At 31.4% G+C, this 26,928-nt stretch overlaps 1 protein-coding gene across 7 annotated transcripts in view; it reads left to right on the top strand.

The window, feature by feature from the left end:
* Positions 1-26,928, top strand: part of LOC117106800 (beta-arrestin-1-like) — an 80,457-nt gene that overhangs the window by 23,973 nt on the left and 29,556 nt on the right. For 5 of the 7 annotated variants that reach the window (XM_033248288.1, XM_033248296.1, XM_033248258.1 and 2 more), the window contains exon 2: positions 4,675-4,788. In XM_033248288.1, the coding sequence (XP_033104179.1) occupies positions 4,727-4,788 (62 nt within the window). In that variant the 5' untranslated portion in view covers positions 4,675-4,726. Of the gene's footprint in view, positions 1-4,674; positions 4,789-5,149; positions 5,264-24,981; positions 25,005-26,928 lie in introns of those variants that run through there. The other 2 variants (XM_033248274.1, XM_033248280.1) reach the window with 2 other exon arrangements.

Raw genomic sequence — 26,928 nt, 5'->3', positions numbered from 1 at the left:
AAGCCCTTGCAGCGACAATACTTGGAAATTCCTTTCAAAGAAGCAAATCTAAAAGAAAAAAAAACTCCTTGTGCATTAAATTGCACGTCATGAATGATTTATGCGAAGAAAAAGAAAACAATGTTTTTAGTTATTCTTGTTTTTTTTTTTATTGGTAATTTTCGATTTCTGTAAATCTGATGATATTGAACGCGGACTGCAAGATTTCCTGCTCTACAGAAAGTCTTGGTGAAGAGAACCTATGTAGTGTATATATAGTGGTTACTTTAGAGTGTTTGAGACCAGCATTAGCTTCTATTTTAAGAAAAAATTAATTATACAGTACCACAGTCAGTGGCATATATAGAAGTCTTGAAATGGGGGGTGCTGATGGGGGCATGAAGGTGAAGTTGGGGGGGCTGATGATCAGTTGAGGGGCACTAATTCGCAAAATAAGGTGATTTTATGTGATTTTAAACTATTTTACCATAATTTTTTGGGGACACTGGTTGAGGCGTGCGCACCCCCTGGATACACCACTGACTACAGTATACACATAGGTTTAAGTTTGATCCATGGGTTCATAAATTTAGTATTTTTCATACTTAATAATTGTGTGTTTGTGTTAGTATTCCATTATTGTTTATTGATCCATAATTAATAAAAAAAGAAGAAAAGGAAAGAATTGCAAGTCAATTTAGAAGATGAACAAACACAAATGTTGAAACAACAAACCAGTTGGTGGATCCAGGAATTTGAAATAGATGGGGGCCCAGAAAGTCACTTAAGCAGATGGGGGGTCCAGACCACCTCAGTCCCACCATGTTTGGGGCTGAGGTATGAAATATGGCTCTATGGCACTTCTAGATGACTGGAAATGGCATCCTCAGGCTACATTTTAATGTAATTTTCTTTTTACCTTTTTTTTTTATTTTGAACAATTTGGGAAGGAGGGGCACAGGCCGACTGGTACCCCCTCTGAATCCGCCTATGTACTGTACGAATAACAGAAAATAGTTTGTCCTACTAGTATTTGAAATTCTCTTTCATAAGCAATTTTTGTGAACAAAGAATTGTAATAATGATTTTGTTTGTATTCTTTGTTGAGGATTTGATTTAAAACTTTCTGTTCAAAGTGAACCCAGCCTATGATTAATGGTCTACCCATTGTGGACCTACAGTATGTCCAAGGAAGTACTGTACAGTAACTATTAGGAAAGTTTCTATGAAAAGAAAAATTTTAACTCGCATTTTACAGCTGGTTGCTGCGCATGCCTATTGTTTAAATTTTATGGCATGAGTCAACAACGTGCTGAAGATGTGCTATGAAAGGGGGCAGTGACTTGTGTGTCATTGAAAAATGTCAAAATAATGAGTGTTACGTACTTTGGTCAATGCCTTCACATTAGCATACACAACCTCCACTATTGCCATAGGATTTCACATCATGCAACATTGTGTACACACCTACTCAACACATCCTACCAGAAAAAATTGCAACCAGAACATTAAAAAATAAATAATACAAATTTGCTGATTTATAGTCATTTTACTATATAATTAGCATTACATAATACTAGCCAACTAATGGGTCTATGCAAAATAATACATGAAACATATTATTTACATGTGCTACACACAAGGTATTATTTACATGTCTGTTAAAGATGTATTGTCCCCTGAAAATGACAAAAAATCATAAAAATGATTTTGAAATTACCTTGTTTATTTTGCAGTTACAACTTACATACAAATTATTAATTGGAGTATAGAATTTTATTGAATCTAAAAAATATGTACCCTGATTTTTATACTGGATGGTGATGATAAAACAATTAAAACACTTACAGTGACTGGAAGTATTTCTGTCATTGTTCGCTGTAAAATTATAGGTAAATATTTTTTAATTACTTTTTATGTTCAAGTTGATAATTTTTATATTACATTAAAATGCGCAAGTTGGTTTCAAAAAAATGATTTTCATGAATTTGTTGGTATTTTGCATGGAACAATACGTCTTTAACATAAATGTAAATATGTGAAATTCAGATTGAACAGATTTTTTCAAATTTTTAGCTCATGACAGATAGTTACTGTGATTTCATGTTAATACAGTATATATAATACCAGTAAGTTGAGTCCCTGAGTGTATTTAGGTAACTATATATAGGTTTTAGTATAGTGGTCCAATTTGTCAACAACAGATGTTTGTGTTTGTCGATAAATCGGAAACATCTGTGCCTGTACTTTTGCCACGACAAAGTAACAACAACAGTAATGCACATGTCTCATCCACCATAACATTTCAGCCAGTAAAAGTAATTTAATTGTACAGTACAGTATATTTGAATGTCATATTTTAGATTTCCTACTGTGTGTGTATTATATATATATATATATGTGTGTGTTAGCCTTGACTTCCACCGGATACAGCACTGAGAATACAGTGCAAGTATGATAGATCAAAGGCTTTTAAGCCCCTTTTCCCACGTTATTTTGACTTAATTTGCAAAAACTATAATGGATCTAACATGCATTGTATTCATGGGCAAGAAACAGGTTAAGAAGGATTTAGGTGCTATTTGATTATGAGATAGGATTCTACAGATTATTTCAACTGAACATTACCAAAGCAGAACGCTAGGTGACAGTTGTTAAATACCTTAGGCTATAGTTGTATGCCTAGGCGGGACCAGTTATTCAATTAGCTAAGTATGTAGTGTTTGACTTAATATAGGATCACAGCGAGAGCACTCGATCCTTTCAATCCATAGTTATTATTTCTGGGCCTCATGATTTATTTATTTTTTGAAGGAAAAAAAAAACCAAAATGTACTCTTTATCAAAAACATTAATATAAATTAATCATTTATAAATTGTTGATAGTCTTTATGTTTTGTATGGTAGGCTTATACTGTAGTATGGGCCCACTACTACTGTACAATACAGTATTCTAAACATACATTATATCATGTTCACATGATATATGATTTTTAAAATAATTTTGTATAAATGTTTATGACCATATCAACTCAAGATTGATATGTGAACAGATACTATGTGTTTTTTTTAATGTTTAAAGGTCATATTGATTTATTTATATTTATTTTTAACCTTTCATAAACATAAATTTTTACCCTTCATACTGTATACAGTTAGTAAATAGAGTTCTCAGGCACCACAAAAATAGATGCATTGTTGTTGAGATCATATACTGTAGAAATAATCACACAAATACGTTAAAGTGAATTCAAATGCCTGCATTTCTCGATGAACTGTTCGCGGAATGCCGCACTCTGCGGTGAATGTGCGGAAGACTGTCATTATTGGTTAAGCGTATGAATGACCGGGTATCATGTAAATGGCCCATAATTCTCGACTGAGGTTCAACTCGGAGCTAGCTATAGCAATGTGTAGGATGAGGTGATAATTCAACACTGAAGTTTTACTAGTAAATTTACGCAACCAAGCTTGTAATTACTATTTGTGGGGAAAATTTTGTTTTAACCTCACCCTAGTTCCATTGCCTGTGGATGTATTTATCATAGGAAAGTAATTCAAAGGCCAACTGTAAAGCTCACTATAAATGTGATCTACTCAAATATTTTCTTGATTTTCTAAACCCTGTGCTTCATTTTGTGGCAAGACCTCACAAATATTTAATACTCTCATATAAAGTAGAAGATCCATTATTTTAATTAGAATTGTTTAATATTACAATGTCTATCAATGTATCACACTCACTCATAATTTTCCTTGAACTGATTTCTCAACTGAATTAAAGGTTTAATACCATTTTGCATTTTTGTAATTTGAATATATAGGTTAAGGTTCATTTGTATATATATATATTGTACATCTAATAATGTTAATTTTCAATTGCTATCATTGCAATATAGCTGAAAATCTACAAGGATATTATTTTAATAGAGGCAGCTAATAGTCTTTAATTAAACAAATTCCCAATTCTTAATATGAGATTATTGTTCCAATCCATGCATTAAAAAATATCCAATCACAGTTTAAGAATTCATTTGAGACTGGAGTAACAATAGCCACTGCCTTTTATAAAACTTAATCTCAATTCAACAATCTTCCCTGCATTATTTTTCCGTAAAATGCATCAGATATACAGTATTTTGAAAATGTATGTTTTTATATAAAGCCCATCTACAACAGAAAAACATACAGTAACACTGATCCTTAAAATTCCTCCTGTTTGGACAAACTATGGCTGGTATGGCAGTTCATGCGAGAGAGAAAATATGATCTTAAGCTTGTACAATCACCCATGTCAAATATAATTTACAGTTTATACTATAATCGTAATTCTATCAAGACTTCGGATATTACCTGATAAAGGCTTAAAATTACTCCTGTCAGCCTGAAAGAAATATGATAGCAACTCTTTAGTCCAGGCGGTCTTGTTATTGTTATTGGAGTATATTTCCCCATGTTTTTCATAAATATATTTTTTTTAAATCACAGTAATTAATAATGATAATATAAATAAATATAGTTTAATGATGTCAAATTTAATTGAATTTTTATTGATGACCTATCAACACCCAAGATTTAAAAAAAAAAAATCATAATAATTAATAAATGATAACATCAATAGATAGATAATGGTAATTTTAATTGAATTTTTAATGATGACCCATCAACTCTGATTTTTTTTCTCTCTTGATTTAGTATTTAGAAGAATCTCGGAAGACAAGAAATTTAGGTGGCAGAGTAGAGGACAATGGACAAAGAAAATCAGGACAAGAACGGAACAGATACACAATCCAAGAAACCTGGAACAAGGTAAGACACAATTAAATTTATAATTGCCTACTGTATATTATCTGCTGCAGGACATATTTGTGCATTGTAAGACAGATTTTCAAACCATTCTTGTTATTGTTATTGGAGTATATTTCCCCATGTTTTTCATAAATATATTTTTTTTAAATCACAGTAATTAATAATGATAATATAAATAAATATAGTTTAATGATGTCAAATTTAATTGAATTTTTATTGATGACCTATCAACACCCAAGATTTAAAAAAAAAAAATCATAATAATTAATAAATGATAACATCAATAGATAGATAATGGTAATTTTAATTGAATTTTTAATGATGACCCATCAACTCTGATTTTTTTTCTCTCTTGATTTAGTATTTAGAAGAATCTCGGAAGACAAGAAATTTAGGAGGCTGAGTAGAGGACAATGGACAAAGAAAATCAGGACAAGAACGGAACAGATACACAATCCAAGAAACCTGGAACAAGGTAAGGCACAATTAAATTTATAATTGCCTACTGTATATTGTCTGCTGCAGGACATATTTGTGCATTGTAAGACAGATTTTCAAGCCATGTGTATTTTATTTTTCACTTGTTTGAAACTCACAGGTTTGCTCGTGAATTACATAGAGTGAATGCTTTATGGCAGGTTGAGATTGATTTCTAAATTAATTTTCAGTTTACGGTACCTAGTTCAAAAGTACAATCATCAATATAATCACAGTCCTGGAAACAATTAGATCGGAGGAGGGGGTAATGGAGGTAATGGTGACGATTTCATTGTTTTTTATGAGGTGGGAGGTGAAGTTCTTGGATTCAGTAAGGCAAGGTGAACTTGAATGCCTAGCACCCCCCAACATTCCCCCAAGCAGAGTCTGGAGCAAAACCCTCTTTTGGTTTGGAGATGGGCCCAGAAGACACTTGGAAATTCATCAAACTTGAAATCTCTGATCAAAGCACATTCAACAATATTTTTTCCCTTATCATTGATTAAAATTGGCAAACATAAATAAGGTACAACCTCCACTCCGATGGGATCATTTCTAGTCATTACATGGAGAGAGGCGACACAGTTGCCTTGCCCAAGGCCACAAGTTGCACAGATAGAGATTACCTCTGTTCTCAAGCCTGAGAAACCAAATCACAGCTGCTCTGCCAAAAGCTCTACAGGATTGTACACCTTACGGTGTTTACATTGCAAAGACACCGGCGAAGACACTGCGGCAAATTCCCCATGGTAGACAAAAAAAATCGCCAAGGATAGGCCAAATTATACTTTCTTAATAGATTTTTTTTTTAGTCGATTCCTATAACAGTGCCATGTGAATTTCATTCATGTAGCTTTTGTATTTTTGGCACAACAAAAAGTAAGATAACCAGTTTTCTGATTTACCGTACATTTTGCTTGTCCTGGGCAATTTTTTTTGCCTACCAGGGAAGTGCACCGCCAGCGTCTTCTCCAGGCCAATTTAAACACCGAAAGGGGTCTATTAAAAACAATATAAAATTGTAGAAAGTTTTTTAACCCAAAGTACAACAATCTGTGCTCGAAATCTAGTGACATGACAAATAAAACTAGTCTTAAAAGTGGATTTATCCAGTGTAAACACCAAGGATAGTCCACGAAAGTCTAGAAGAAGACTTATTTCCAGTGGGGTCGTTCTGGTGGTAATTGGGCAGTGCACTGGGAGACAATCGCCTACTCTTTTTCGAAGAGTGTAGTGCGTTATTTAATGTGTACATGGGCCATAAATGCACACGGGACCAACGGCTTAAACGTCTCATTCAAAAGACGGTGCGCTAAATTGTAACTTGTATTTTAGCCTGCAGCTGAAACACAAGGAGAGGCAGCGATGGGCATGGACCTTTATCATCATCATCCCCACCATTAAAATGGACCTTTCCGGTAAGCCCCGCCCCTTGGATATTGTTGCTAATGTCCCACAAGACGATAGCACTGTTCTGATTGGTCAGTTGTTAAGTTTGACACTCCGGAAAGGTGTATTGAACCGGGGACCTAGAGATCTCAACGGTTTAACGCACACACAGTGGCTACTACAATTTCAGTGTTACATTTGCATGCAATCGCTATGCCTATAAAATATATCCTAATGCGAGACTGATCTTAAGAATTATACTTTGAGATGCAGAAACATACTTTATGCCATATATGATGCTAATAAAATACTTATTTATTCATCTTGTGACATGGCTGTGTGGTCTCACAAATTAAGCATTTAAAAAAAACCTTATTAAACAGAATGTATGAGTCAAGTGTAATATATCATTTCAATAAATATTAATGAAGATTAAGGGTAATTGAAAAAAATGTGATTCATATTTAATACAAATTTATGGCGCATAAATATATTTGATATAAATAATTAGTATTTTTTAAAATTTCTTTTTACTGAAACAATTACAAAAGATAAAAGATAAAATATATTTTTTGTGCCAATAAATTAGTATTGAATACAGTACTGTATTTTTTGCTGTACTATAGTAAACATTGAGTGCTAATGAAACATTACTGCACGCAATATCCTGCTAGTCAGTGGCAATACATGATTTCCAAACAAAGACTTTTGAAATGATATGACGAGTGTTCACAATGTTTATGTATGCATCGTGCAGAAATTCAGATACAAGTCGTACAAATTGAGAGCTACTTAGATTTAGCGTCTCTTCAGTTAATTGTCTTCATCTTTGTAGATCAAACAAATTGTGTAAATGTATGTTCATATCTTAAGTGTATGTTGTATTAAAGGTTTTTTTTGTGACATTGGATGATATTAATGTTTCTTCATGTTGGTTTATCCTTTGTATATTTATAGCAAATGGACTGTTTATTTTTCTTCATATACATTCTTTTGTTGTAATTATACTTTGTGTCTGTGTCCTAAATATATTTATGATGATAATAAATAATAATAATGATAATAATAATAATAATAATAATAAATGACATAGTATAATTAAATGATAAAATAACTTTAGGATTAATGATAATAGTAAGTTGGTATGTCATTATTACAGAATGGATCTACAAAATTCTCATTATCATAAATTCTTAAAACCAAAAAATACTGGTGATCCAGAATTTGAATCAAGTACTATGGGATTGCAAAGCAAGTGCAGATTTTTTTTTCACTCCTCCGATTTGATTGAGAGTCTCACAAATTTGCATGCAGTTTACCTAGTCTCTAGAATTTTGTAAATCTCCTATATTTTCAAACGAAAAAGGCAATTTTGCTTTTTCAAATTTTACAATGTTACCTCTGGCCTAGAAAAAAAAAAAAAACTTACTTTGAGCATAAAAAACAACTACGTGCTTGATTTCAAATTGGCCATGGTCGATACTTCCAACCTTCATCTCCCGAATTTTGAGTTTCAGGGATAGCAAAACCTGCGAGCATTGGGCCGATTACATACAGTCTATACCAATTTTCCCTGAATGCATAAACTAGTGCTTCTCAGTAAAAACTCTTTACATAAATTTTGTTTTCTAATTTCAAGTAACAGTTTGGTAAACTGCATTATTCATTTAGCAATAGTTTGTTCCATATTTTCGGGATATTTGTGCCAACATTGTTTCACAGATTCATAGTTTGGTTTATTTAATATTTCATTCAAACATATATTTACTGTATACCGTAAAAAACATTAGGATAACTTGCAGACAAATAAATGCAATTCTTAAATTTATCATACTCTAATTTACAAAAGGCCAACATGATAAGATTCAAATATAATTAATAATTATACTTTGAGATGCAGAAACATACTTTATGCCATATATGATGCTAATAAAATACTTATTTATTCATCTTGTGACATGGCTGTGTGGTCTCACAAATTAAGCATTTAAAAAAAACCCTTATTAAACAGAATTTATGAGTCAAGTATAATATATCATTTCAATAAATATTAATGAAAATTAAGGGTAATTGAAAAAAATGTGATTCATATTTAATACAAATTTATGGCGCATAAATATATTTGATATAAATAATTAGTATTTTTTAAAATTTCTCTTTATTGAAACAATGTATTTACAAAAGATAAAAGATAAAATATATTTTTTGTGCCGATAAATTAGTATTGAATACAGTACTGTATTTTTTGCTGTACTATAGTAAACATTGAGTGCTAATGAAACATTACTGCACGCAATATCCTGCTAGTCAGTGGCAATACATGATTTCCAAACAAAGACTTTTGAAATGATATGACGAGTGTTCACAATGTTTATGTATGCATCGTGCAGAAATTCAGATACAAGTCGTACAAATTGAGAGCTACTTAGATTCAGCGTCTCTTCAGTTAATTGTCTTCATCTTTGTAGATCAAACAAATTGTGTAAATGTATGTTCATATCTTAAGTGTATGTTGTATTAAAGGTTTTTTTTGTTACATTGGATGATATTAATGTTTCTTCATGTTGGTTTATCCTTTGTATATTTATAGCAAATGGACTGTTTATCTTTCCTCGTATACATTCTTTTGTTGTAATTATACTTTGTGTCTGTGTCCTAAATATATTTATGATGATAATAATAATAATAATAATAATAATAATAATAATAATAATAATAATAATAATAATAATAATAAATGACATAGTATAATTAAATGATAAAATAACTTTAGGATTAATGATAATAGTAAGTTGGTACATGTCATTATTACAGAATGGGTCTACAAAATTCTCATTATCATAAATTCTTAAAACCAAAAAATACTGGTGATCCCGAATTTGAATCAAGTACTATTGGATTGCAAAGCAAGTGCAGATTTTTTTTTCACTCCTCCGATTTGATTGAGAGTCTCACAAATTTGCATACAGTCTACCTAGTCTCTAGAATTTTGTAAATCTCCTATATTTTCAAACGAAAAAGGCAATTTTGCTTTTTCAAATTTTGTCTACCATAGTCTCTAGAATTTTGTAAATCTCCTATATTTTCAAACGAAAAAGGCAGTTTTGCTTTTTCAAATTTTACAATGTTACCTCTGGCCTAGAAAAAAAAAAACTTACTTTGAGCATAAAAAACAACTACGTGCTTGTTTTCAAATTGGCCATGGTCGATATTTCCAACCTTCATCTCCCGAATTTTGAGTTTCAGGGATAGCAAAACCTGCGAGCATTGGGCCGATTACATACAGTCTATATACCAATTTTCCCTGAATGCATAAACTAGTGCTTCTCAGTAAAAACTCCTTACATAAATTTGTTTTCTAATTTCAAGTAACAGTTTGGTAAACTGCATTATTCATTTAGCAATAGTTTGTTCCATATTTTCGGGATATTTGTGCCAACATTCATTCACAGATTCATAGTTTGGTTTATTTAATATTTCATTCAAACATATATTTACTGTATACCGTAAAAACATTAGGATAACTTGCAGACAAATAAATGCAATTCTGAAATTTATCATACTGTAATTTACAAAAGGCCAACATGATAAGATTCAAATATAATTAATAATTGCAGCAAAAAAAAAAAAAAAAAAAATGGTTAAAAAATGATAAAAAAAATATATACTTACATTTAAATCTGACTACTATTAAAATAATTACCGGTTCAGGAAAGATTAAAATAGTAATTTTTAAGTTTGAGGAATGACATAGAGTGTCTTAAATTATCATGCTTTAGATTTGTTATCTGTTAGAATTTACTCCAATAAACGGTTAGATATTTCCCTGGGTACATTTTGTAGATAGTTATACTTGATACTGCTTATTTGTTTTGGTCAGCAAATCCTAGGTTTATTATCTCAGCATCTCTTGATGCATGCATAATAAAGTGTTAGTAAGGTGTGGTCAGCTATATAAAGCCTGCATATCTATCACTTTAGAATTTTAACTTCATACTTATCTATACTGTACATTGCTATTCCTATTGCATTTAAGAAGATACATCTAATTATAATAACCACCTAAATGAATTGTAAACATGAAAATAAAAAAACACAAACAAAAAAGATAAACCTCAAAAATTCAAATGAAAATTTGTCATCTAAAAAAACCCACACACTAGTAAGTATGAAGTCACAGATGGAAAATAAAATCAATTTCAATCATCTGCCAGGCTCCCCGCTTTTAAAAATCTTTATCTCATCATTAAACCAGAGTTTTTCGTTTGTGTTTAGCAAAATCAGTTGTACAAAATATCAAAAGATTTTTCCCTCCAGAGCTGACTTAAAAAAAAATAAACATTTATATTTTTAAGATATACCAGAGAGGGCAGTGTTTATATCAATTTTACATTTTCAATATTATTAATCAAGAAATGAGAATTGCCTCGGGTGTAACACTTGTAAAATAGATACTAGAGAGCTACTCTATCCTTGCCGCATAGCTCTATCATTATCTACTTCAAGGTTTATTATTTCTATAGATTATTCTTTCTAAGTCTTTATTAAGTGCAAGTTCCTTGAAAAGTAATTGCATTCATATTACAGGAATACACGTAGCACATTTACTAAACTGCGTACCAGAACATTCCTTAATAACGTTGCACTTGACATCGCGTATGCTAAACATCTCCTAGGACAATTATATAATTGTATAGCAATATTCAAACTTAATTTAAATTGTTAATTTTCTTTTACAAAAATAAAATGGAATTCAATCATATTTATTCAATTATACATGGCAGCCGTGGGTGATTCATTTCATTTTATTAAATCAATATCGAGGTAAAGCGAAACAAGACAAAAAGGGTGTTATATTGTTCATTACCAAAATTGCCAAAGTATATGCACTATTAAGTAGCTCTCCTATACTAAACATCTTTACATTTTAAAGTATACATGAAACAATATATAAAAGGTTACAACCGTTCAGCAATGTACTGTACATTCAAAGTGTGAATAATAAAACATGGTAATAAAGACAACTTTTTATAAAATAATGATTTTCTTTAAATGACAAAAATATACAATTTGATTATTTTCACAGGATAAAATGTAGTAAAATTGTAAGGCGTAAATTCTGTATTTAAAATGATTGAAAAATGAAACAATCTAAAGTATACTAAGATGTGGAGTAACTCGTACATACATAGCATACATACAATATATTGATCAAATATAATATAAGATTAATGATAATAATAGATTTTCTGTTGTTTTAATTCAGTAATTGTAAATATACAAAATTTCATTCATTCTCACCATTATCATTAAATAATTTCCTCTTTGTACTCCAACTTGATGCTTTCCATTATTTAAGTAATTTTATGTCCTGTAGTATGGTTAATTGTGTTTCGCCAATTAACCTATAATCTGTTCTGTGTCCTTTTCTATTTGTGGAGACTGTACCTCAGTGTGATTTCAGTCATGGTTGTTTTACTTTACGTTCTACTTATTTGATTGCAAATTGTGCAAATTACCAGATAATCTTAACACGTCCGCACCCGTTGCAAATGTCTTCTTGTATTTGCCTCTTCAATTGTTTTGTGATTCTCTGCCTTTCTAAATTTATGTGTCCATTTATATGTGTAACATTTTCCTTTTATAACTTCCTCGGAAATACATCTATTTTAGTATCCTTGTAAATTTCGAAAGTTACTAAGCATCTAAATTTGAGGCTAATAAAATTATAGATGTGTTTTAGAATTTTTTAGAATGCCCTGTTATTTAATATATTTAATGTAGAAGAATATTAATATTTTTCTTCTGTCTTTTCTCACAATTATACATATGAGCATCTCAAATAAGATTTATCATTCTCTTTACAATTACGTTAATTACTAGTGGAGTTAAATAGGTTGGGAATGAAAGATGCTTGCCATCCAGTCCTAGGGTTTACTGTGAGTGTTGACAGGATTTGTTCTTGCAACCAAAACAACTCCACTCCCAAAGCCTCATTGAGAATTAGATTGTGTAAAGCATTGTAATGTGTATGTTTGTCTTGTGAAAGGAAATGTCACCTACAAGTAGGGCAGTGATTGATATATTCACTATTGGCAATTCTTAGTGCATGTGTGTACCAAATCAAAATGTAATCTTTCATTTATAAGTGTCAAAAAGAAACCCATTTCAGATGGTCTAGTTGTTTTTCTTTTTATTTTCTGTTATTTAAATAATTTTTTCAGCATATTTTTAACTGAAGATTAATTGTTGTTGTGTTTATTTCTGTACATGTTTCTGATGTCTCTGGGGCTTACGCTAAGAACTGCTTGAGTAGAGAAGGTGACAGGTTGTCTCCTAGAGGAACCTTTATAGTATGTGCTTTGCGAATACTTCCTGATACAATCACAGTTAACATAATGCACTAGCTTTATAGCTTAATTTATGTTACCAGTTCCAGTAATGCTCTTGAGTATGCAGTGATTTATTTCATATTGCTAATGTATTTATTGTTTTTATATTTTATTCTTTACAATTGTAAGTAGGGTATAGCTTTAGCTTTTGATTGAAAATTATAGCAATTAAAATGCGGTTTTCCTCACCTAATAACAATATTGTTTGCATCTATCGGATGTGCAGTAATATTTAAGGTTGCAACACACACTAAGCTGGTTTTCCACAAGGCGAATTTGTTCATGTGAATTGGAAGCATACCATTGTACGCATCCACAGTTTAATTCTCAAGGACGAGTCCGTCACTGTTGGTTCGCTTCGCCGAATTTTGGAGTTTGAACAGTTTCTACTTTTTGCGAAGCAAAATAATGAGCAGCCAATCAGAGCTCTGGAAAGATTTTTATTGCACCCAGTGAGCAACCGAATCGATGATTGTATGAGTGCAGCATCAATGTTTGCATTGAAAAACCTTTTTGCTCATCTAGTGAAAAATAACTTAAGCGCTGACGTGAATTTTTTCGCGGCGAAAACTTTTCGTGTCATGCAAATAAATCTGCCTAGTGGAAAACCGCCTTTAGGTAAAGACTGAAAACGTAGAGCACTTTCTGTTTAGCTGTTGTCAAAGCACATTGAACACAATTTTACTATAGAAACCAGTGCTTTGAATGTTTTAATTGATTGATTGGTGGGCTAGCAGCAAGTTCATGCTTCATATAGTTTTTATAGGTTATAGGATTCCAGTGATGACCTTTTGCTATGCCCCACTCCTTGGATATTATTATTATTGTCCCAGATATCAAGAGGGTAATTGTACTGTACATAAACCTCACTGTTATGGGCACCAGTAGGAGGGCCTTTTGTAGTCCTTTTGCTTGTTTTTGAGAGCAATTATCTTGAAATAATGTAAATTAAATATTTTAAATATATTATCACTTTTAAATGACAATGTTTAATGTTGTTATTGAATTTCTTTAATTCCTTACCGTTACTGCCTGATGGTCTCCAAAGACACAATGATATAATTTTGGTAAAATTGCTTTAACATTCTCTCAGCCGAAATTAGCATGTAATTTAATGGGTCATTAGCAATTCTGATCAGCTTACTGTTATCTAGTACGGTCTGTTCACATATCATACTGTATCTTATGTTGTGATTCGATCTTTATTATAAGCCATCTTGCGCTATGATTCAGTCTTCCCTTTCCACTGCCGCCGTGTAATCACTAGAGGAATGTCTAGTTGTTCAAGAGGTAATAATTCTTGAAATTGCTCATAATGACATGAAGAAACCTGATCTGATTGAAGGGAAGATACTGACATGATGCAAGATGTAATTTAATATAATTCTGGATTCTCATGATGTAACTCATCATTTATTTTAAAGATACTCTACACTGTCTGGTGAAAAATATTGGGAAAAAACCTAAAAAATGTAATTAAATATAATAGCTTATTTAAAAGGATCATTTATTAACTTTCAATGAGAAACAGATTGAAAAAAAAAAGAGTTTTTGTTGATTTGAAGACATTTTCCATCCTACAAAAATCCTACGAACCAGCCAATTTAAGAATATGTAATTCAAATATGGAGTTTTAAATATATTTAAAATAAATATTTTAAATTGTTATTATCTCCAGTGATATATACAGTAGTAGTAGTACATCTATGGTTAAATGCCTTTTTTTTCTTTTACGCAAGAAAAACTAGATGAAATTATTCAAGCTTTATAAGTTTGGTAATATTTATTGCTTTCCATTATTAAAATATTATACATGAACAAAAGCGTTCGATTGCCCCCAAATCACTAGCAAGTTTTTTTTGCAAGTATTTGGGAACGTTCTGATTATTTATTATGATAACATGTCAGGTAGGGTAATAGTATTATCAAAAGTATTATCAAAAGGGTTTGCCATTGCTCAGTTGTTTATGCTTTCCTGTATTGGTTGGCTTATTATGGTAGCAACATGTAGATGATGGATGATACAGTGAAGGTTTCCAAATTGCTTTTTGTGTGCGACAAGACACATTACAAGTTTTCAGAAAAAACGGATGCATGATTCCATTCTTGCATAATGACTTAATAAACCTCGGAGATAGGGATTTTTCGGCATATTAACGTTATTTTAAACATTGTCACCCATCATACATTTGGATTGCTTGCGTTTATGTCGTTCGATGAAAGCACCCTTTTGTTTTAACCTTTGGATCATAGAAGTAAGAAAATGTACCTAGAGGTCACAGGAATTATTTAATATACTATACATGAGATGAAAATTAGAACAATTGTCATGGTGTCTGTTAGGAATATTAAGTAGGGAACGGGTGGAATTTTTCCGGACGCATTATTGTCACATTAATGATTGCCATAACTATTTACTCTTACTTTCTATAAATATAATAAAAATAATAATTTTATTATTCATGGAGATTCATACAGTGTTTTTTTTTTTTTTAAGAAGTTAGTCTTCCAAGAGATTGTGTCCTTAAAGTACTACAACAAAAGAAAGATTTAAAAGCAATAGAAAAACAAAAGAAAGTATAAGTAACTGTTAAATTTAAACAAAAGTTATCTACAACATACTGAAAAGTTTAAAAAATTTAAATTTGCAGCCAATGGTTGAATTGCTGCATTTTCTTATGCAGGTGTGTCTACAGTATGCAGGTGTGCCAAAAACCACCAAGAACCAAAAAGGGGAGGGGAGTGTTCCCCCTCCACCAATAAACTGGATAATTTAAAATTACATCAGTATTAAAAAACAAAAAAAAATGGACCCATCATGTTAATTAAACTTGACAGTCTTTCTTCCCATTCACTTCAGTCAACCACGATGTATTCCATGTTGTTTAATTCAAAGCCTTCTGAAATGTTGCTGCATTTCCACATAAGATTTCTTGTAATGATTACATACTCTATGTACTCTAAATCCAATATTTTTACTTTTTTTTTTGTTCTTATTTTTAAAAAAACTTGTTTTACGTTAATTAAAGCATGAATATGCAGTTTGGTCATGGGCCTTTTATTATTTGAAATTAAACTTTAACAAAAAAAATTATTTTTAATATTTTGATTTTCAAATTACTCTAAAAGAAAATGGGAAAACCCAGTGCATAATCTATTGAAGTGTAATAAGTACAGTATAATTAAAGTGAAATTTGCAAAGTGAATGATGAAGTACAAGTACAGTAATATGGCCTTTTCTTTTATGGCAACCGCATTTGATACATAGAGATTGTTAAATATTATTCAGAATATTTTTGTTTAAATACTACGCTATTTTTACATTGTTGTTATTTTTATTTACAAAGAAACAATGTGACAAAAAAAAATGGATAGTAAAATTGTAGAAGCACTCATTTGCTGATTGGTGGTTTGGTAACTATTAACAAATCTTTTGTCAAAAATTGGCCAAGGTTGCGCATACGTGCTTTCCTGCTCAGTTTCTGAAGGCAATGTCTTTAAAAAATATATATATATTGCTATTTTCATAGATTTTTTAGTTTGTTGTATGTATTGATTATATAGCTTATAATATCACATCTTTAAGGACCTTACTAGTTCAGGCCAGTAGTGGCATCTAGGTAGTCATCAGTAATTATTACTTTAGTATGGATAGCCAGCATTGATGGAGAATTTAGTATAAAATTGTTATAGTAATTTTTGTTACAGTCTATTGCTATTACATATGATTTAACTTCAGTTTTTTAATTTTTTTATTTTGTGCTCAGAAACATTTAATATGGATTTAGTTACTAAAGATTGCCTCGTTGAAAGTATAATACGTTTTGAATGAAACATTAAATTGAAACATTAACATATTTGAATGCTATATGAATGTAAAGTGCTTAGCCTTTGATGTTGGCTTGCTGTAAATGATAGTCAGCCATACACTTAATGGCAACTGGCCATACTCTTTGCTATAGAATAATTGCTATATAATTTGTTACACTTGATTACTGTATCAATCAAGATAAAACCAAATACTCCAATTAATTTCAAGTATCAAAGGAAATTTATAGTTTGGTATACAAAGCTAAATAATGAGGGGGTTTTTTGTGAGTTTTTTCCCCTTTTTCATTCAAATCATTTATTTTCTTTTATAAATTAAAAATAGAAAAATTAGGAAAAGCAGCTAACAAATTTAAAAAAAAACAATTAATTTCTTTCATTTATTTTTAGCGATCAGTTTTTTGTAGACTGTATGCTTCATCTCTACACCTGTTCAAATCTACTAATTACATGGTTTTGTATTGTTGAGTTGTTCATATTTGTAATTTGTTTGTCAATGTTTGTTTTAAATTTTAATATAAAAGGCATCGCTGCAATAGTAGTATACATACATCCCTAGGCTTATGTTTTCAATTCAAGATTTGTATCCCAAAACCATAAAAAAGATGAAATTGAATAAGCTATAAAAGTTGATAATTTACAACATAATAAAACTAAAAATGTTTGAATACCGGTAGTATAAAATAATATTGATATTGAATATTGCATGTATTCTTTAACATTGCCTGTATATGTTTCTCATCAATAATGAATGTATTGCCTGGCCTGCCTCCTGATTGGTAGGTTTTAACCTTTGACTGCTGCTATACAAATACAGAATGCTAAGTGGTCAGTAGGCTTGTAGTATATTTAGTTGTATTAAAATGACATGTAATTTGAGGCAAACATTCATAATCACTCTGATACAGTTTTAAAAACTGTAAGATTTCCCTCAATTGTTATGATTATTTGAAAACCTTTGAGGCAAATAAACACCCATTATTTGTTTTTAATACTAAAAACTTTTTAGTATTAAAACAAATGTGTGTTCATTTTCTTCAAAGGTTTTTAAATAATCATAATAACAATTGAGGGAAATCTTACAACATGTATATAATCGCAAATGATAATTTGTCAAATTTAGGACAATATTAATTCTGTTTTTTATGTTAAAATGTAAACATCTTCATTTCTCGATCTCAAATGAGAAGATAATCATTAAGATTTTTCATTAACTAGGCTGCTATTTATGATGCAGAGTATTGCCTCATTTACTCTATCACATCATGTACACATAGAACATCTATAACAACCTTATAACATCACCTGCAGTAGAAGAGAAGTAGATGATAGGATTATTTTATATGGCTATACTTCTACAGTAGAAGTAGAGCTGTAGTTTCGGGTTAAGGTGCTTGCTTTCCAATTCAGTGTCAATGCATATGGGGAGAAGGATTTATGCTGTTATTCCTTCCCCCACAATCGTTTTTTTTTCTCATAACAAAAGCAACTCAAAAAAGAGATTTATAAACATTGTTCCATCCTGTAATCGGTGAGTGTACCTATACAGAATTACTTTTGAATGTACTTTTATAAACAGTGTTTCATAATAGAACACTTATGCCTACAGTGCATTTGATATACTCTCTTAATGCACACAGCTAAATTTACTGTACTCAGATGTATACTCGTTCATTCAAATGTTATGAAGGACATCATGCCTACTGCATACTGGAAGGTGAAACATAGTACTGTACAGAAAAGCTTGTAATAATACAGAACTATTGTTGTACAAATTTGCAGTAGTGAGATTTTTGTTTTGAAAACACCTTCCCCTATGGGAGGCATGAACCCGGATATGTGTTTTATGGCACTTTTTAGGTTAGAATTTCTGTTAATAAATGGAACACTAATTTCTCCAAGGAAATTCCTAGGATCCCAATAAGAAAACTATTTGAACCATATAACCTATCCCCATATCAACCGATATCTGTAACATTTACTACAAAATTACCTATGAGAAGTCAGAGATGCCTTAATTATTGTCGACAAAAATAATGTATTCAAAATTATTGCATAGGGGATTAGCTATAAGACTAATAATGAGCGTAGGATGTATTTGGGTCGAGATCTAGATACTCATATTCCAAAAAGAAATTTATTTTTTTGTATAAATCAACCCAGAAGCTTAAAGCAAAAAAATCATCATTTTAAGGCTGTTTTTAACAATTTGACATTGCTTAATGCAGAGTGTTGAAGACAGAGAGGGTTGAGTTACAGCAAACCTAGATGGTTATAGTAGTTAGTGTCTTTATTAAAATAGTCATAAGATAAGAAAATTAGAGGTAGATAAAAATCAAATTTAGTTGTGGGTACATTTTTTTAGTAGGTTACAAGTTACTCCTTTTACAGTACAGGACTTTCATTGTAACTCTTGAATTTTATTAGAAATTTTTACTTTTTGACAGTTTGAAGAAAAAGTGGTATTGATATAATCAATGTAGGTTTGGTTTTCTTTGTATTCTGTAACTTTTGAACATTTTTTTTGATTTTCTGATATCGATTTCATAGTGATCAACATTAAGCCCGGCGCTTAACTGCGTCATACAAATTTTTGGTGTCAGTCTGAACTTGATGTCATTAAAAACAATGCCCAGAGAAAAATATGGAATTTTGTGCCAACGCATCGTGGCATTGCGTTCTCTAGCTAGCTAGCTAGCGAGTGCCCAGCTTTTATAGTACTGTGCTCTGTTTTGACGGCGCATACTTGATTGTAAGGTTATTACACTTTGATTTCCATTGTATGAACTTTGCATCATACACCTATCCAACATACTCTACATTTCTATGTATGCTTCATTGGTGACATAATTGAACATCAATCTACCGTTAAGGCTCCAAAATTGCATCAGATCTTTTTATTTGAGGCAATCAAGTGGCAATTAACAAAATAATTATGATGGAACGTAGTGAACTTTTAGTTGTAAGTTATTTAGAAATTTGAATTTAGTTTTTTTTATTTTTTGTCCTTGTTTTGAGTATATAATACTGTATAACACAAGAAGCTCTACCTTGGATGTCACATAATATCACCATTAAATATATCTCTGTTAATTTATTTTTAAGGAGAAAAGCTAATTATATTAAGAGATGCAGGTGAATGAATTATGGTGCTATGAACCGCTTAATATTTCATCCATCCACTGTTTCATCTACCAAAGATTTATATAGTCATTGTGGAATGATATATAGTCGCTGTGGAATGATGTACACATGTAGCTACTATAAGTGCCTCTTTACGGCTGCTAGGTAGTCTTGGAACACGCCCAAAGCAATTCAGCACAATGAAGCTGCAAGTTGTGGGTTATTCTCCTATTGTATCTTTACGTTTACTTTTTAGCCATAAATTTTCACAAGACACCCAACAAACAAGAGCTTTGATTCGCTTTGCAATGATATAAAATAGTTAACAATACAGTGTTCTTGATCGGCCTGTGGTAGATGCATGATATTGAGTGGAATGTATGTAGTAATAGGACAGATCGGGTATTTTGATGTCCCTTTAAAAATGTTTGTTGATCTTTTTGTAGGTTTTAGATCCAAATAAAATTTTAAAATGGACTTCAATCAATCAAATTAGTCAGTCAATCAATTAATCAATCTATCAGTCACTGATTCAAGCACTGATTCTAGCTGCTTATGGAATTGTGCTCCCCAGGGATCTCAGGATGTGCTCCATAGGTGTTTGGTTCGGTGACCAAGGATAACATTGTAAAGTACATGGAGGCAGTTTATTGTGATGCGCTATATAAATGTCACATTATTATTATTTTTTATTGATGCAATTTAGATTCTATATCCAAATAAGAATGTTAAATGGGTATTTATGCAATGTTCTCGGAATGCCATTTACTACGGCAAATCACATGTAGGTCAGATTCGGAATGCTGTTACTATTTTGTTTATGTATAGGGGTATAACTAGTGACTGTGGATGTCACTGTAAGCTGCCAATCAAAACATTTTGATAACCTTGTATTTTTATAATCCTAAATGATTTATGAAATTGGTAAAAATTAAAAGATCACAAAAATGTAGGTGTTTGTGTCAAGAAAATTAGTAATCAAAGAATTACAATGCAAAAGTAATTTTACGGTATTACAGTATAAAAAGAAGTTATCCCAACCAGTGTTAAAATTGCTATTCTAATGCCCTCTAGAGTTTGAAGAAGTGTGACTTTTTTTTTCATCATATTAAAACATTGTACCTAGTATAGTATTTATGCAAATTAATCGGAACTTAAAAGATGGATTTGAGAAGAACGGACAAATACAATTTAGTTGTAGGAACTGTTAAGAAGAGAAGCATCCGCACAAAACTTGAAGTTAAAAGCATTGTATCCCAACCAATGTCAAATTTTTTTTTTCTAAAAGCCCTCTAGAGTTTCAAAGAATGACTTTTTTCATCATTACAGAGGATGCTGTACCAAATGCTTTCTGAACTAAAATGATTTGCTAGCAATGAAAACCAACCATGTGTAATTTATTCTAAGCACTTGAGGTACACAATGTGATGCAATAGGCCTAATGATTAAGGTTTGTATAAAAGACTAAAATAATGAGGAAATACACAGATTTAAACGTTATGGTATACTAGGTTACTACATTCTTGAGTTATTTTTTAGTAATTGTCACAACAATTATTATCAAAAATTGATACTAAGAAAACATGTAAAATTACTTGTCCCATTCTCATTAAAATCTATGAATTAGTTATGATGACATTGAAATATTGTTCGAGATTATGTACTAGGAGTTACTGTGCCCCAGAGGTAAAACGTGTGATGTTAACGGTTAAACTACAGGGACTACAGAAGGATACATTGATTCCATCAATTAGGAAAATGTAGCAATGTGATCAATACAGAAAAATCAAACCCCTGATAAGTATATGCTTTAATAAGTAGGTCTATGTAGATAAATAAAATTAAGATAATAAAAATATTAAACATTTTATTAGACTTTTGACCATAGGCCATTATCTGTACCTGAGGTAATATTATATTATATTTTTAAGCAAACACCTCTGTGTTTTATATAGGTTATATTTATATACCAACTTTTCATTTCTTTGAATATATAACATGCCCTTTTATATAAATATATATATATATGTCTATTCATATTTAAATTCCTATTAAAAAAAAACATAACCAAAAAAAAAAAAAAAAAAATTATCCAACAGATTACGCATATTAACAGAATGATCTTTAAATTCAGGCAGTTAATTCTTTAAAATATAAAGAATAGTATAACAGTAATGATATATATAACCTTAAATAAAAATATTATATTTAATGCTTGTGGTACACCATGTAGATAGTTCTGAAAAGAAATGTTGTTTGCTGAGAATGTCTTGATTGAGTTACCTCAATCTTCAGGAGAATAATATCTGCAAAGAATCCAAACAGGGAAATACTTATTTGTGAAAAAGTATTGTTTATCTTATGAAAGACTAGCAAGCAACATCCAATTAAAGATAATAGCGTTCAAGTTCAGTGAAAATTGTGTATCGTTAAATCAATTTACAGATAGCTAGTGCAGCAGCCTGTAGATTATGATGACAGAAAATGTTGATTAATAACATGATGCAGGTAAACACACATCAGTCATGTATAACAGTGTATTAACAATGTGAACATTGTTAATACACAGTCATGTATAACAGTGTATTAACAATGTTCACATAGAAAATATGTAAAAACTTACCATCTCAAAATTAAATTATTGTGCGCATGCATCCATTCATATATTAATTAATTTTTTTCTTCTCTCGAAGGAACATGCTCAATAGAGGCTTTTGGTTGCTATTGGTGATGTTGTTTGCAATACTGTAGGAATATTAATTTTTTATTTTATAACCGGAGTTTGGAAAGTCTGATTGGTTTTAAACCTGGATGACAAGATGCTGATAAAAGGAGCGTATCATGCTAGCTGTGTGATTATGAAATATTTTTTCAAGGAATGAATTCAACTTATTGAATATTTTTAATACAAAATTTAATGGCAAAAAATATGAACATTTCGGATCCATCATGTACGCAAGATTAAATGAACAACAATATTTAATTCATAAAATAGAAAACCAAATTAGGTGATAGTAAGTAGGAGTAAAAGTTTAGCTCCGGGGCCACCTTACAGGTGTTTGCCTCCTCGGTTCCCATCACTTGTTGTAAGGATAAGTGAAGTGAATGGACCAGTAACATCAACCTTTTTATGTTAGAATTATATAGTAAACATCTGTTATTTAATATTAATAATTAATTAATTTTTGAAATGAACTAAAATTAAATCTGATTCTGTCTTTTGGCAGTAGTCCTATTAATGTGCCTTGCCCATCTTAATAATAATAATGATAATGATAATGATAATGATAATAATAATAGTTGGATTTATACTGTAGCGCTTTTCACCAGAGCCTCAAAGCTTGTACAGTAACTTTATTTTTCCCAGGGTCTCTTTGTGTCTGAGCTACCTGGTAAGGTGGTACCAGCTACTTTTGTCTGTCCACAACAGGGTCTGTATGGACCAGTACACCGGGACATCTTGAAAGATGTACTAAGTTCTTTAAAGTGCAAATGAGCTAATTGTGTACATTGGGCCTACGGTTTATAGTCCTTATTTGTTCCACCACCAGAAACATAGGAGAGCGGGCTGTTTGAACCAGCGCTGGTATTATGCCTGTAGGTTGCAGTTCCCCTGCCTTAACCGCTCGGCCATTTAACTCGACTGTTTTCATTTCCTTATTTTTCTTGAATGACATTAAATCTTCTCTATTTTCTGTAGATCTGGCGAAAGTGCGTTGCTCATCTTCAGTTCTTGATTTTGAAGGATGTTATATGTTTAGTCTGTTATCTATTTGATAATATTCTGTTTACTACTATATCTTAATAGTGATACCCAGAATAAACTTGTGTTATTTTTAGTAAATTGCAACTTCAATTATTCTATTTTATTGTATATTGTTTACATCATAAATTTATTTATTTTATCACAGACCCTGATTTTATTATTAATCTATGTAAATCTCATCACCATATTCTCGATTTAGATTGTTATCTTTGCTGTATTTACTTGTCAAGTTTTTATTTGAAATTTTAAAACAACTGGAACCAAACATGATGTTTACGATAGTGACCCCTCTGGAAGTTTCTTTGCAGGGACTTTGTTCATCTCCAGTATCTTCTACAGTATTGGTTGTTCATGTAAATTTACTTGTGTTTATGTCTGTGTATTTTGTTATTTATATCAAATAAAATTAAAATCAAATGCCATAGCCATTGCTAGGCCCATTCAAAAACAAATATGTTTCAGCAACTGCCATCATTAGTCTGGAGATTGACGTGTAGTGACAAGTAGTACTACATGTGATTGTATTGACAAAACAGTATATGAATAAATTTAAAGTCAAGATAGAATAATAATAAAAAAAAAGAAAGATCTGAATTAAAATGAGAAAGGTAAATTAACATGGTAGAGTTGTTTGTTGACAGAGGGCTGTCCCCATATTATATGTGTAATACTGCCTTGATTTTCAGTTGGTATTTGGAGGAGGTGGAGTCAAATATTTAAATGATGGTAGAACTTTTGAGTTCCTGTCCACTGCCAAGTGTTACGCATGTGCAATTTGAAATGTTGGCTGGTTTTTTCCGACATTAAAATCAAATGCGTATGTAAATAAAGTGTAACCTTTACCAGTGCCAATGCTATATTACTCTTCATACAATAATATGGTAAGGTTTAGATTCAGTTTATGACCAGCGTAATGTGTGTAAGAAGAAATAATTATTCTTAACGACTGTAAGACAGATCCTTATATTATAGTTGAACACAGTCTATGTATGTGTACTGTACATCGCAGGCTATATATTATTTACCAATTCCGCATTATAATTATGATTAAGAAAGCAATGAATATTCTGTTGCTATGGTGCAACAATGGTAGTTGTGATAGAGCCACTGTAACAATGGATTGGATATTACTTGTGTTTGAGAGCAACAGTTCTTGAATGGCTTTCAGCTAAACATTACAGTCAGCTTCTGACTAGGTACAAAACAAGAAGAAAATCTGGATTAAACACAATAATGAGCAGGTTAGTAAGTTAATAGGCCTATAGCAGAACCTCTCCTTTGGGACACCCCTGTGAAGGGGAGACTTTATTGGGCCGTGGAGTGAGGGATATGTATCTTTTACCATTATGGCCAACCCCTATTGAGGGAACATTTTCTTCGGTACCAAAGGTGTCCCCTTAATAGGGGCAAGGATGTATGATGGGTGGAGGTGGGCAGGGCCATCAAGTATTGCGGTATACCCAATCTAAAGCTAATTACATGGCCCCCACCCATCTTTGTAGCCAGGATCTGCATGACAGTGGAAATTAAATGCCTCGACGGGGGCGCTAGGCGAGTGGACCTATAGCCCCCCTCAGCCCCCTCTGGCGCCACCATTGGTTCAGACCTGACCAGCTCTCAACAAAACTGCGTTTGATTAATGTCAATAAAAACAAAAAATGTGCTTATCTATTAAGTAAACTTAAAGAAAATTATCATCACATGTTTCAGAAATTGTATTTTGTTTCAGAAATTCATCACTTGTTTATATCTTTCAAATGTATAATTACATTGACATATTTGTTTGTTTAATAGTTGTGTTGTTGGGAAGGACAATAGCAAGCGCTATTTTGTCTCTCCTAGGTTATGGCAGTTGGTCTTTTCTCTTTCTTTTTGGCTATTTTTTTTCAATGTTTGTTTTTTAATGTAATGTTTTGAAATGTTATTGTATTCGTATGCCCAAACTATTATAAAATAAAATAAATAAAAATAAACTAATAAGAGCTTTTAAACAAGATTATAAACTATATAACTGTTGTAGTTTTGCACTGTGTGTTGGCTGTGTAAAGTATGCAACTTTCAAAAATGTAATACAGCTCATTAGCCCTAATTTGCAAACTCTATTGGAATGGTTTTGTGGCTTGACTAAGGATATGAGAGTGACTAGATTAACCCCACTCTGTAAACAAGTGCAATATGTGTGCCCAGAACAGCATACTTGCAAGAAACAGTTATTTAAACCTACTCCTACCCCTTTGTTTAGTATTTTCCTTTTAATAAACAGGTAACATCAAAATGATATGTTGTATCTGAAACTTGGTAGGACAGCTGGCTTGAAACATCCAATGCGAGCAGTTTCAAGCCAGTTCTTCCCACAATACTAAAAAATGTTCGCGCTGTGTGATTCGTGCATGGTGTGTGTCATTATTGTGAACCACTATGGGACAGTTTTACAAGGTAGCGTGATGATTTTTTTTCTTCCAATTTTTAAATTTATTAAAATTTTTGAACTAAGTGATTGATTTGTTTTTGTGGAATTTTAAGTTTTTTTTTATTAGGATTATCATATGGCAGTATAAACGGGGACGTAATTGGGCGCAGTCGTGCGTCGCTCAAAAATTCTCTCGGAAGTTATCCAGGAGCGTAAAAGGATTATAAGGTTTGCATGGCAGTATCTACTGATCAAAAATGAAAGACGATTGATGAATTGGCTTCAAGCCAAAACTAGATCTTTTTAATTTATATAGACCATTACTTCACTCAGAGTCTGGACATAAAATTTTAGAGTGTTATAAATGAGAGTTTTGACTACATCCCAGGTCTTAGATCTATACTAAACATATGCACCAGAGTATAAAGATGAATACATTAATTGAATGAATATGTAATGAGAGTAAAGAATGAGTTACTTAGCGAGTAAGTGAACGATTGAGTGAGTGAACTATTAACTAATAAGGCTGCAGAATATATCTCTGTACTTTCTCAGAGGGCAAACTCATAATTTTTGACTATTACAGAGGCATCAAATAAATTCACAAAAAGACTAAGGTTATGGTTCTGCTGATAAATTGATTTTTAATGAGTAAAGTGAAATCAAACGAACGCACATAAAATTTTGAAGCGAACAAGAAGGTATGGGAATTCAGAAATCACAATGGGATGCTCTGAATAAGGTTATTATTCTTG

This window comes from Anneissia japonica, unplaced genomic scaffold, assembly GCF_011630105.1.
Source record: "Anneissia japonica isolate Jap-2015-1 unplaced genomic scaffold, ASM1163010v1 scaffold142_len1259957_cov175, whole genome shotgun sequence".
Taxonomy (NCBI): domain Eukaryota; kingdom Metazoa; phylum Echinodermata; class Crinoidea; order Comatulida; family Comatulidae; genus Anneissia; species Anneissia japonica.
The sequence above is the reverse complement of the archived record's forward strand: the minus strand, read 5'-3'. Positions and strand labels throughout refer to the sequence as shown.